Source organism: Haliotis asinina, chromosome 1, assembly GCF_037392515.1.
Source record: "Haliotis asinina isolate JCU_RB_2024 chromosome 1, JCU_Hal_asi_v2, whole genome shotgun sequence".
Classification (NCBI taxonomy): Eukaryota; Metazoa; Mollusca; class Gastropoda; order Lepetellida; family Haliotidae; genus Haliotis; species Haliotis asinina.
The window spans coordinates 84,784,340-84,798,877 of NC_090280.1; the positions used below are offsets into that span (position 1 = coordinate 84,784,340).

At 39.4% G+C, this 14,538-nt stretch overlaps 2 protein-coding genes across 2 annotated transcripts in view; both read right to left on the reverse strand.

The window, feature by feature from the left end:
• The window catches only part of LOC137298433 (golgin subfamily A member 6-like protein 22), a 96,237-nt gene that overhangs the window by 51,870 nt on the left and 29,829 nt on the right, over positions 1-14,538 (reverse strand). The window lies entirely within an intron of this gene.
• On the reverse strand, positions 4,249-11,091 carry LOC137258660 (uncharacterized). Its single transcript, XM_067796358.1, has 3 exons — positions 8,133-11,091; positions 6,408-7,979; positions 4,249-6,269 (listed from the first exon to the last, which is right to left on the reverse strand). Exons 1-3 carry the CDS (start codon positions 11,089-11,091, stop codon positions 4,249-4,251), a joined length of 6,552 nt encoding a protein of 2,183 aa, XP_067652459.1.

The window sequence follows — 14,538 nt, forward strand, 5'->3', positions numbered from 1 at the left end:
GCCACGCTATTCACTGTGTTGATAACCATGAGATTATAACCCCTGACCTATTCACAGTTATATATTGACATTTACACTATCTTATTACCATAGTGTTGGTACCGGCATTGGTTTATGTCCATGGCGCTCAGAATAAGGCTATTGTCATGGTAATGTATTGTTGCTGGATAACAAAAGAGTGAAACTCGTATCTCGATTAAGAAAATTGATATTGATAGCGTTTGATTCACAACGTTATCTCTACAAGATAAGCTGGTTTGTGCAGTGCCTTGGTTCCCCAAACAATCAGCTTTCATGCACTACTGAGTCCTCTGCTTAAGATGGTCCAGGTATAAACTTCTTATATGAAATACTCACTGGACTGATAAGTGGATAGATCTGATTTATATAGGATATCATCCATGGCAGGACACAGACACTTAGTAGCACTGACCAAACTAAGTTTTACCTCCACCAGACAGTCGGGAAGGTGACCAATAAATGTTGCCTTTATTGCCTAAATTGCATCTTTCTTACAAAAACAAACAGGTATCATAGTTTAAAATGAGAATTAATTCAGCAAATTAAAACAACAAGTATGAACACAGGTATGAAATCCAAAAATACGGATTTGGACACAGATCCATGGAAGGACTAAGATCTGTGACAGTAGGACTGGGATAAATTCAAGACTTGTGCATTTCTCCTGTCTATACTAGATCATCCAAGTGAATGTTTACAACTCTGAAGGTTAATAATCAATTATATTTTGTGTACAAAAGAAATATTTATGTGAAGACTTTTATTAAACATTCTACCAAATATCTCTTGACACCAGAATCACATATTCATGGATGCGAGTGAGTGAGTGAGTGAGTGAGCAATATTCAGCAATATTCCAGCTATATGGCAATGGTTGAGTGGGTGAGTGAACAAAACTTAATTTTAATCCCACACTGAGCACTACTGCGGTTGTACATGTAACAAGCCAAATTGTCAACTTAATGTGGAAAGAAAGTTTGACATGTTGCAAGTCTCAGACTTTAACCACTTTAGGAAATCTGACCAGCCATGTTCATGTGTTCACTGTTCATCAAGAAACAGAACTGCTGTGAAGCCAGGATTGGAACCTACAATCATAGGTTCCTGGCATGTCCTAGGGAGACAACTATGCACACCAAAAAAAATGACACCTTAAGTGAGCGACTGATTTGTGTTGCATTCAGCAATATCATGGCAAGTGACAGCAAACATTGTCTTCACACGTTGTTTTGGAAGGATGAACCAGCTAAATTGTCCTTAAAATATGTCGTTTGCTCTATTTCAGTGTAAAGACATAGCCAACAAATCAAAAACATTCTTTTTTTGTGGAAAAATATATTTTATCACTAGCACTGGGGGGAAATGATGCACTCAAATTAGAACAATTCCTCACACTATCATGAAATGACAATTCATACCAAAATTCATTATTAATTGTAATCAGTACAAGCAATACATTAGCATTCAAATATTAGGAAAATATAAATATAGAATATTAGTTTCATCATGTATCTGTAATAGCTTAGACAAAGACTCCTGTCAAAAGTAGTAAAACTTATCTCACAGACATTCTATTGAAAAAGGTATAAGTTATGACCACACAATTTCACAGAGTTAAAATCCTAGCCTGAGGCAATCAGAACACCACTGTAAGACAAACCATTCACTAAGACAAGGGTTACGTCTAGACAGGTTAATAAACTGCTTTGATAAGGTAAACATGCCATCACCTACAGTAAAATAACATTATGCAAACACCAGTAAAGGGTTGTTAAAGATCCAGCCCAGAGTAAGCAATCAAGCATCCAGTAAATGTGCCAACAAGATTAATGCCACTTAGAATAGGATTAAAAGATTAAGTACTCCCCTAGTCTGGTCACCGAAATTGTTCTGGTAGGACACACCACATTTTGTTTATTCTGTATTTCATTGGCTTTTGTAGGTTACATCCATTTTTGTATCAGTCAGCAAATCTTAATCTTTGTATTGTTTCAATTGTAGTTAAATAGTCTCCACCTTCATTTGTCCATCAGTAGGGTTTAGACTCCCAACACAGGTCAGCTCTAGCTCTCAGCCCAGAGGGTTATACCAACTCTCTGTGGCCACCCTTGTTATTCTTATTCTTGTAAATAAAATTGTAATTAGCTTCTTGTGACTTCAGACTCTTTGCTGAGTTAATTCCCCCAAGCAAACCAGCATGCCAGTTATATAAGGGATTTCACTGGTACCCTCACATGGACCCAAGACCCATATCATAACAACACAATGGAATGAAGGTGAGTCAATTGTTTCGTACACTGACCAATGTTCAGTATCAAGAGACAGGAAACAAACTTAAAACATTCTTTTTTTTAAAAAAAAAAATTTTATCACTAGCAATAGGAAAAACTGAAGCATTCAAATCAGAACAGTTCCTCGCACAACTAAATGAAGGCGAGTCAACCGTTTACTGACACTGACGATGTTTTCAATACGGAAACCAATTACTAGAGATATTTATAGGAAGTTTCCATAGGGATGACTGGAACAAAACTGGAACTATTCTCAGATTTCCCCGTACAACACTATGACAAAAATATTACCGCTTGAATTTTCATGTGTTCTATTATTTGTTTCTGTCAGTGTATATGATAACTATGTCTACAAGTCATAAAATCACTTGTCATCCTTTACGTACGCTCTGGCTGAAGAGTAAGGGTAACTGTGCCATTTGCTGACATTAGCTGTTTTATAGCAAATCAGCCTGACCACTGATCTCTCCAGTTACACAGAAAGTATGAAAGAAGTGAATCATCCTCAATAATTCCCATGGTACACCCTGGACACACTTATGGCTTGGACCTCCCTTGGCTGGCTGGGAAGTTGAGAAACCAATGTGAACTCACTTTTGCTTCTTAAGTTATCTAACCGATTAAACTTGCCAGCACAAATGATGCAGAGGTACTCTGAAAGATGTTGAAGAAATTGCACATATTTTTTTCAAGTTTCAGATCTGTTAGTTTTTCTGTTTGATTTCCCCCAAAATCTGGTCACACTGCGAACAAACCCTCGTGGCTGTGACAGATATCTTTGTTGACACTGACAGGCTTGGTTGTCATGGCAGCTTAACTGAATGGCTACTGTCAGAATACGGGGTCAGTAAAGGGGGTTAATAAAATTATCAAGCCAAGCAATAGATGCTTCCAGGGTATGGCGGAGATTTATCGTAACATATACCCCGGAGATTATCGAAGATGGTTAGAAGGTTGTTATATCTGCTACATTTCGATTTGCCAAACAACCTGGAATAATGATACCATCGCATCTGTCATTCAAACAGTTTGCCTGATTGTCTGTTCAATGAGACACTTGTCTACTGAGTATGTAAGCATTATTGTAGAATAACTTGTACTAAAAGAGATAATAACAAAGAACAATATATTCATCATTCAAAATTAATTTTGATATTAGGGCATCATGGGTGCCAAAGTGGATAGATTATGTTGAATATAAATTCACTGAATTTGTCTCGTGTCTAATTATTGTAAGATTGACTTTTCACTGACACGTGTCAGTCTTAAATGTAAATGTAAAGTCCTTGTTGGAAGTGTTGTAATTCAAGACAGCAGTAATGCATCAAATGATTTGATGTGTTGTAGCAGCATTTTAACTGTCATAAATATTTCCTGTGTTTTGACAGCACTGTAAACATCAAACCAATTGTTTCTATATTTGTAAACAATTTTATTGACATAATGGACATAATGGCTGACATGTAACACAACAAAATACTCGACTATTTAGAAACTTATGTAAATGAAATCATCACTTGAACAGACAATAAAAACAATTAAATAAACAAAGAAACAAATTTCCTGCCCTTCTCAGAAAATATCAAAAAAAGCCTCATAAAGGGTGGAATTGATGGATGTCAACTCATAAATACTGAGATCTCAAAATAAAGAGATGACATTAAGAAATTCTTGTCTCTAGGTGTATCACTTCTAAATGCAGTTCAAAGACTCCAGAAGTCTTATCTTCACTTATTCTGGAAGGTCACATATCAAACTCATTAAAGGAATGTTTAATAATATATCACAATTAGTATGGAATAAGAAGAGTTTTTGTAAGATGATATGAAATATATACACTATTGGTCCCACAGGTTTCATTTCATGAACATCATTCATGAAAAAATATAATTTATGAATTAAAACAGAGCCACGTTCTACAAAACATAACCATTTGTCAGCTTGCATCAAATATGCTGGCTAACTTCATTATATATGAATTAATCGGTCTCTTTGGAGTAGACATACATGATTGGTGGGTACTTGGGCGGATGCCTTGTGACTCAAACCTGGACCTAATATCAGACACTGTTGGTATAGTAGCCTTTTTCACATACCCATTACTGAAAGTCTTTCCAAACCTTGGACCAAATGTCATGTCATTCACCTCCCTCTCCTGAAACCTGTCCTGCCAGGTTAGCCTGTTTGGGTCTACCAGTGGTTGTTCATCTACCCTTTGTAGGCCATTAGAGTCTGCTAGTGGTATTCCCGCCACTGTCAACTTGTGTATCCTATTTGAGTCTGTCATTTGTGTTAAGGTTACCTCAGACTGACAGTCTGCCAGTGGTGTTCCAGTACCAAGGCATGTGTGAAGTCTAGGAGAGTCTGATTGTAGTGTTCCTGCCATCCTGGACCTCTGAATTCTATTAGACTCTGTCATTTGTGTTAAGGAGACCCTGGAGCTGTGAAGTCCATCAGAATGGGATGTGTGAACTCTGTCACAGTCTGCCAGTGATGTTCCTGCCACCTTGGATCTCTGTAGTCTAGCGTTCGCCAGGGTTGTTCCAACCATCATAGACCTCTGAATTCGTTTAGAGTCTGTCATTTCTGTTAAGGGTTCCCTGGAGCTGTGAAGTCCATCAAAGTGGGATGTATACAGTCTGTCAGAGTCAGCAAGTGATTGTCCTGCCAACCTGGACCTCCCAATTCTATGAGAGTCTGTCATTTGTGTCAAGACCAAATTGGACTTGTGGAGTTCAGAGTCTAGAGTTCTAAACCCCTGGGATGTGTACAGTCTATCTGAGCTGGAGAGTGGTGATCCAGAAAGCCTATACTTGTGTTGTCCAGAAAAGTCTGCCAGTGGTCTTCTATTCACCCTTGACGTATGTGGACTATTAAGATATGACTGTGGTGTTCCAGCCTCCCTTGGCTTGTGTCTTTTAGAGTTTGTCCGTGGTGTTCCTGTCATCCCAGACGACTGTTGTCTCTCAAATTTGGAAAGTGGTGGTCCAGGCACCCTTAGCTTGCGTTGTCTACTTGAGCTTGTCTGTGGTATTTTATCTACCCTATACATGTGTTGGCTGTAAGATTCTGACAGAGATGTTACAGCCATCTCTGGTGTTTGTAGTTCATCTCCTAGTGGTGTTCCAGCCACCACAGAATCTGGTAGTACACTCTCCTTTGAAGCATGGTTGAAACCAAAGATTGAGCTCAACTCTTTATACGCAACCTCCCCCTCCAATGGCTTCAGTCGAATTTCAACAGATGTCAGTACTCTCTCAGGTCCATCCTCAATACTATGCCAGTTTTTCTCCTCTGCATTCTGCTTCATACTCTGCATCTTTGTACTGGAACTACTGACAAGGAAAGCCTGTGGAGTTCCTAATGTGGGATACTGCACTGCACTATTCTTAGAAAATCCAAAAGATGGAATTCTGTTTGAATTACAGGCTTCAGTTTCACACAGTACTTGATTCAAAGACATTCCATGGCACTGTTGGACCTGTTCTCCACCTTGAAACCTGTGTGACTGTTTGCAATTTATAGTTTTGACTGATACATGTGCAGGTTCACAAGTTTTACAATGCTGGATTTTGATTTCACTGTTTTCATGGAGGAGGTTCTCTGAAAGGGTCTCTTTGTTGGGGCCGGAAGACATCTGAACACTGGAATATGAACTTCTGCAAGGAGAAGGTTCAACAAGCAAATCTCTTTTCTGTGTCATCACACTTTTGGAACAATTGTTTTTTAAACCAAACTCTACACCTTTCTGAGTTAAAGTCATCCTGTTTTCATCATGATCAGCTTCAGTGATCAAGTTCTTTGATTGATTCTGTTGCTGTCCATATATGGAATATGGGTGTGCTGAAATGTGTTCTGTGCCTACTGAATCCACCATTACAGCATCCTCTACTGTACTGTCAGTTGTTTCCTCTCCTTCAGGTTTAGACACCCTAGTAAAATCTCTTTCTGTAACATCTGATTGTTGTTCAGTTGCATCAGATCTGAATGGTGTGTGCTGTTCATCGCCTGATTTGTGTGAAACATAAACTGAAGAATTGTTCAGAATCCTGAGATCTCCAGGACTTAGTGAACGGAATATAGAATCTTTGGTACAGTACTTGAGCAAATCAGGAGACAAAGTTGGCGACTGTGAAGATGAACTAGAATAGGAAGGCGTTTCAACAGAAGTGTCATCCTGGGACGATGGTGGGGTGATTGGTGAAAAACTGTTGGTTGATGCTGAATTTGAGTTAAATGATGCTGTGAGACTCATCTTTATCTTGGAACCCATTAAGACTTTTTGAGAGCTTGGAGATCTGCTAGTGTTTCCATCTTTAACAGAAATGCTATCTTTCTGCCTAGGGAACAGAGCTCTCCTTGAAGAACTTCTTGTAACCATGGTCTGGGAATTTGTAGAGACAACAGAAGAAATAGGTATGAATGAATTGCCTTCATTCAGCTGTAAACCTCCAGGTGATGGTACACATACCTTATCTACCATCGGTCTGTCATTGTGTGCATCCTCCAAAGAAGCTGATGGGGTGAACATAGATGGTTTAGAGGGAGAAAACATGATCTCATTGTTCTGATCAAAACACATGTCTGTGTGTTCTTTTTCAGATGTGTGCTGCAACATATCTTGTTTTGTAACAGAGTTCCGAGTTTCTACCTGTTTCAAGCCCAAGTCCTGAATTTTTGCCTTTTCCATACTGTATTCCATATATTCATTTGATAGTGTTCTGCACACTCCACTGTCAGACTGAATCACACTGAGAGTCTTTGAAACATATTTATTCCCTGCCAAAATATTGTCTTGACTTTCAGTTGGTTCTGACTCATCACCTGCTTCTCCATCTGAAGGTTCACAAGGAGATGTAACTCTTTCTGCTTTCTTGGAAATAAAAGCCCTCCGAGCCATCTGTGCAAAGCCTTCTTCTGTATTGTTTCTACCAGTCCGTTCAGTCAGGGAGCGACAGACCCTCTGCTGACTATGGACCGACTGGTCTCCATTCCATGTACGACTCTTCGTGATGTCTGGATATCTGCTACCTCTAATGGCTCTATGGTCACTACTCTCTGATTCAGAATGATCAGACTCATATATTGTTGTCATCTGCTTCACTTGCGAAAAACTCACATGTGACCCTCGACTACTCTTTGAATAAATATCTTGCTTGGAATGAAATTTCTCCACTGTTGGTTTATCAGATTCATGCTCATTCTCTGAAAGATTCTGCACAGATCTGTTGATCATAAATTGAGACAGGAACTTCTTTTTAGCATCTGTCTTTGATTTGCTGTCTCTTCCAGTTTCAAAGTCATTGCATCCTGACACTCTCTCCTCTTCATATAACTGACCACCCTGCGTTAAAGTTCCATCTGGCGAAAGGTTATAGCTGTTCACATGTTGATTATCTGAAGGTATATCAGCACCATCACTTGCTGATGACACCCGTTCAGATCTGTCCTTCCAATCACCACCATCCTCCAATGAAAAACTTAACCCTGTTTCTCCAAATCGATTCATTCCTACCAATCCAAACTGTGGTCCACAATGATTCTTTTCATGTAAGGATTCAAGATTCTTTGCAACTGTGAATGAATCAACACCTGTGTCATTTGCGTCCATTCCATCATCAGTTGGTCCTACATGCTTGTTATCTGTGTCAGTTGGACCAATCTCTGTGAGAATTCCCCCATCCATTCCATCATCAGTTGGTCCTACATGCTTGTTATCTGTGTCAGTTGGACCAATCTCTGTGAGAATTCCCCCATCCATTCCATCATCAGTTGGTCCTACATGCTTGTTATCTGTGTCAGTTGGACCAATCTCTGTGAGAATTCCCCCATCCATTCCATCAACTACAGATGCATGAGGATCAATACTGACATCATCTGTTTCCAAGTCAGACTGCCCTGACACAGATGATGAAACTGCTGAGGAACCGACACTATCATCATTACCTTCATCACCAATAGTCAAAGAATCACTTGAGATTCCTAAAAAACAATTCTTTTGATCAGTGTTAATGTTTTCAGGAGGGCTCACTTCACCTCCATTTTTGTTTTCATGTCCTATGTTTTGATCAGTTATGTCTTCTTCTTCGGAATCACTACACATGGATAACAATGGTCTTTGGTTCCTTGGCATATAGATAACTGTATTTATAGTTGCCCAGCTTTCGTTACTGTGGGTAGATGACAGTAAAGAATGCCTTCTTTCACTATCAGAATGCAACAAATCTGCAGCCCGCCTCAAGTGCAAACACTTCTCTTCAGCTTCTTTCAAGAAATCAAGTGCAAAAATATCAAGTTTAGTCATCTGAGACCCATCTTCATTTAGCATTGGATCTTTGTCTTGACAGCAAATCTTTCCATGAGCAGAATCTGAAGTAGCATCAGATTCAGCAAGAACATCTGGATACAGACTATTCTCTTTCTCTGTCTCATATTTTCTCTGACTGCTATCATCAAGTGCAATGCTGTTCTTCTCGCATGCTGATTGAGCACGAAAATTTGAGATTACCCAGTCATCAGTAATACTGTGTCTCCTGTCTTGGGGTGATCCTGGCATAGCATCTAATGTCATCTGAGGTGAAACAGAGTTCACTGTTTTGTCTGCATCATTACGTGCACACGTTTTTGGACATGTTGTAGTGTTGGCACGAACATTCTGATAGAACAATTGATTTTCATCTTCATCTTCATCTTCCACAGTATTGAAAGTCTGCACAGAACAAGAAGATGTTTGTGTTGATATCTGTGAAGATTTGTCTGAGAGACTCTTTGATGGCACTTGATCCGAATCAGTCTGAGTATACTTTTCTGCTTGTAAGACATGAACATGTGCACAATGATGATCCCGATTTCCCTCATTCGTTTCTGCTTCCATCACACACTGAACACTTTGATCCTGTGTGATGTAGTAATCACTTGTACCATCAACGTCATCAAACCAGTCCCGTAGAAGCTGAACAGGTGGGAATTTTACAATGGGTGACAATCTTCCATCATCAGCTTCAACAAATCTACAGTGGCTTGTACTAGCTTCATCCCTGTGTTCCTTAATGTCCTTCAGAGGCTGATGTGGGATTGAGTGACACTGATGACTAACAACCCTTCTTTCAAATGCATCAATACTCATTTTACATTGGTCAAGTCGTGGTTCAGGTTTGCTACGGTCACTCTCAAAACTTCCTTTGCTGCTTTGCAGGCTGTCAGTTTCCTTTGAGACAGATGTACTTTCATCTGTATCCATACTATCCATTTGATTGTCAAGTCGTCCAACCTCAATAACAGTTACAGGGGACTGAGGCACAGGTGATGCTGATGTTGATGAGGATCCAGAGAGAGGAATATGAAGGTTGTCCACACTGAGGAACGATGTACTGCTGCCCATACTGCTTGTCACGTTTCCATCTACATCCTCCAGTACAATGGACACCATTGCTGGCTCAAGGAGCGCTGGACCAGGAGGCTTGGGTTGCTGATACTGCATGATATCTGCAACTTCTAAACTGTCTGTGGATGGTAGGGCTTCAGGGCTGATGTGTGGAGGTGCAACGTCCGTTTCACCAGGGTCAACATCTGACTTGGCAGGAACTACCATATTCAGTGAACCCATGTTGTTTAGTTCACCTGCTTCAGCGATGTTTGAAACACGTTTTGAAAAGTGAATTATGGCAGAGTTGGAGGAGTCACTGTCTGAATCAATGTTATTATCCTGACTTGATCCCCCTGACTTAATAGAAACCATTTCCTCTTTTAGAAATGCTTTGAATTGTGAAACCTTGTCAATACTTGTTCTTCTTGACCTGCTTTCATCCTCTTCATTCAATGTTTCAAGAAACAGCGGCAGAGACTTTTGCCTTGCATTCATCCACTGTCGTCTCCTCCTGGAGCTTCCAAACTCTCCAATGCAATCAAATTTCTTTTGGTCTTTGGGATGCATTTTTGAAACTTCTTGACCCTCATAATATGGGTATGCAGAGACTGTTTCAGACTTTCCTGGGTGGCATTTCAAGGGAAAATGCTCTGGATAGAAAGAAGTCTGGTTTGGAGTTGTCCTTCCTGAAGTGCCCCTGCTAGGCAGAGAACACTCATCAACATTTTCCTGGCATTCACTGATCTGTTGACTCTGACTCCATTCTTTCTGTGCCTTAGCCATCTTCTGGTACCAATCCTTGAGGAACCTCTCTGGCAGTAAACTATCTGAGCCACTGAAGCCAAGACTGATCAAGATGCGCTCAGCATTAACTGGCAGGAAAGGGTTGAAAGGATGATAGTAATCTAGTGATTGGGCTGAAGGAATGATGGCAGGATTGTCCTCACTGGCACTGCTCTGTCTTCGGTTATGGCTGGAGTCACTGAAATTTGATGTGTTTTGTCTATGAAACCCATTTCTCTTGTTAGACTCTTGCCAAGACGACACATCTGTGCTGAATGAAGAAGTGGACATGCTTAAATTGCGTTCAAGTTTTCTACTTGACTGACTGTGAGGTCTAAATTTGACACTTTGACTGACAGGATACATTTCTTTCATTGAGCTTAACCCAGATATTTCTTGAAAATCTGTCTTACTGCCGAATTTCATTTTCGCAAAAGGAATATCACCTTCATCTTCATCTGGTATGATTAAAACTTTCTGCCGTCCTTTCCTGTCATTTGTCCCTCTTAAATCTAGTAACCCTGAAGAAGCAGAGCGTGTTTTAAGGGCACCAACATCTTCAAATTCACTGGAATCATTCGTTGTTTCACCAATATTCCATTCTAAGACACGCTGGAAAATTCTATCCATATAACTAGCATCAGACAACTGAAAATGAGGGTCAAGGCTGTCAGTATCATTGATAACAGATCCAAGAGAACTGGTTGATCTTGACCTAAACTCTGAGCTGGAGCAATCTCTGTCTGCCAAATGCCCACTGGATGTCCCTGTAGAGCTGCTGTTGCAGGAGTTCTGTCGTTGAAATGATTTGGTCACATCAGACAAAAGATTCCTCCCATGCACAGACTCTGCAGACGAGGAGGACTTGGAGAAGCATATGGACTCCACTTCCTCAAATGTTGAAGAAGAGGAGTCTGGTCTTGTGGAGAAATTCTTTGCTCTCCAGAAAGCATCATCCCAGGAAAAAAGACCACCATTCTTTGCTTTGGATGACAGGCCGTCATTTGGTATGCCACTGAAACAAAGGACAAACAGTCATCTTCATACACTTAGTTTATGAATTTGTACCTGGCGTTGGTCTAGCAGTTAAAAACTTTGCTTATCATGTGCGAGTGAGTGAGTGAGTTTGGTTTTACACCCCTTTTAGCAATATTCCAACAGTATCATGATGGGGGACACCAGAAATGGGCTTCATACACTGTATCCATGTGGGGGATTGATCCTAGGTCTTCTGCATGATAAGCAAACACTTTAACCATTAGGCTCATTCACACTCAGCTCATTCACATTCAGGTCTATGTGGAAAGAGAAGACAAAGGAGAAATGGATAAAAAGAAAGAATGAAATAGGGAAAAGGAATAAAAGAAGAATTAGCGAAGAATGAGTGTGCTTGGATGTTTTTTGTATCCAAGCAGGAACAAGTGGAAAGAACAAGAACATAATCAATGAATGATCAGGAAGGAAAGAAGCATATCAGGGGAAGAAGTAGATATGATAGATGAATTGGTAAAATGGCAGAGAAACAAGATAATATGACACAAACAAGGTAATATGGGAAAGAAAAAAGGTAACAATGAAAGGAGGAAATATGATAAAGAAAGAAGAAAATATAAGAATGAAAGGAAATATGACAGTGAAATTAGTTTTATGTTGCATTCATTTATGGCAATGGTCTGTAAATAGTTGAGTCTGGACCAGACAATCCAGTGATAAACAGCAGGGGCAACTGGAAACTAATTACATGTGTCAACTGACTCAGCGTGTGTGACCACCCTATCCTGTTAGTTGCCTCCTCTTCATGGGTCAGGAAATATGATAAAGAAAGAAGAAAACAATGACAGGAAATATATTACAAAATGCCATTTCAAAATGAAAGGAAATATGATAGTGTGTCAGTGAATGAGTGAGTTTAGTTTTTTGTCGCACTCAGCAATATTCCAGCAATATGGCAGAATTCTATAAATAATCAAGTCTGGACCAGACAATACAGGGATCATCGTTCTGTGCACTTGGGAACTGATGACATGTGTCAACCAAGTCAACGAGCCTGGGCACCCCTCATACAGAAAGTATGGGTTACTGAAGGCCAATATTCTTGGGTAGGAAACGTGGTAATTAAAGAAGAAAATGAACGGAAATATGACTGAGGAAGAAGAAAACATAACAGTGATTGGAAATCATCCTTCTAAGAAAGATGAAAATATAACAAGGAAATATCAAAGAGAAATGAGGATAACTACCAAAAAGAGGAAATATGAGACGGAAAAATAATACAGCACAAATCTGATTTAATAGGGAGAAAATAGTAAACATAATAGAGAAATATGATTGAGAAACAGAACACAACAGAGACAGAAGGAAATACGACAGGAAGAAAATAATACAACATGAGAGAAAGATGTGAGAGACTGAGTTAAGTTTTACGTCGCCTTTAGCAATATTCCTATACTATCCTGGTGGGGGATACCAGAAACAGGTTTTACTAATGTACATATGTGGGGAAATGAACCTGGTGTGTTCGGTCTGATGATCGAACATTTTAACCACTAGGCTACCCCACTGCCCATATATAAAAGAAAACCAAAGAATAAATGATAGAAAAGATGATAAAAAGGAGGAGATTTTCTTTGTCAATCAAAAGTGTTCCTTCCTTCACAGACAAATGAAGTCTGAACAAACATTACATAAACATGGTAAGTCATCCTTGATGTGCCATTCAGTCAGTTGTGTGTTTGTACATAGACAATCTATAGACAAATCTGGAAAAATAGAAAGAAGCGTGTGTAGCCTTTTTTCAGTGAATCTGTGTTCATTCATGATTTTTCTTATCAAATAAAGCAAATGCATTCCCATATAAATTCAATATGTTGATGTATTGCCGGGGCTGAAAAATTGCCTGATGCCTGGAACAAATCAGTTTTTATTTTGGGCAATCAGATAATGGTATTTTAGTTGTACGTGGGCTTCTAGATAATTTGTGCATATGGTTTCAAACTACAAATAAACTTGGATTTCAAGTGATATCTTCTCAAAACGTTGCTGTCAAATTTTGTGATTAAGTAGGGTTATCACATGTCACTTCTCAATAAAATGTAAATAGTTTCAGAAAAAATTAACATCAAATACCATGTTTATTTATTCTTTTATAATTATGTCATGATGATTATGTCATAAAATCAGGGCAAGTAGAAAATTAGTCAGGACAAGTTACTTTCTTGAAGGTACTTGCCCTGCGGCAGGTGGCTTTTAGAAAAAAAAATTGAGCCCCTGTATTATTACAGCATCATATTGTAGTTAAGGACCACCATGATTTGGGATTATTCTGAAATAACACTCATTCCTTAATCCTTAATCTTAATCCCAAACCATCCGCCTATGTCATTATCTGTTAAGCTAAAACAGCCCTATGGATTTTATACAAGATATAACAGTCCTATGGTTTATATAAATACCTCCCAGTCATTACCAGCATATAATTGATGATACCACACCTCAATGAAAAAATTGGGATATGCATACCTCATAGCTACTGAAAGCTGGGACCGAATATCCTTCGTCATGCAATAATAATCGGATTCATTGTGTCGTTTCACGAGCGTACATAGTGTTACCTATGTTCCCTGTGACTAGGAGCATATAAACACTTACATACAGGGTGTGGCAGCGGAGAAGTCATGTGACTGACGTGTTGTCAACTGCACTGTTCAAGTAATGAGGGTAACTGATCAATACTGGAACAGTTGGAACACCAAGAACATCACATTCAACAGGTATTGATCAGTCAAGAGCAAGATGCCAGTTGCAGAAGCTATTGGAAAATGGAGATGGTCTTTGGATACAGATATGACTTCCGTTTGGATATGACTTCAGGGTGTTGACAAAAATAATGTTGAGAGAAAGAGTCAGGGTGTGTGTGTGTGTTGAGGGGATGGGAAGGAGGACAGAAGAGGGACAGGAGGGAGGGAGGGAGGAGAATGAGAGAGGGGGTTTCATAAAAAGCTGCTCCTATTGTAGTGTTGTGGTTGGCGTATGAATATCTTTGATTCAGAAAACGTGATAATTTATACATATAATGGT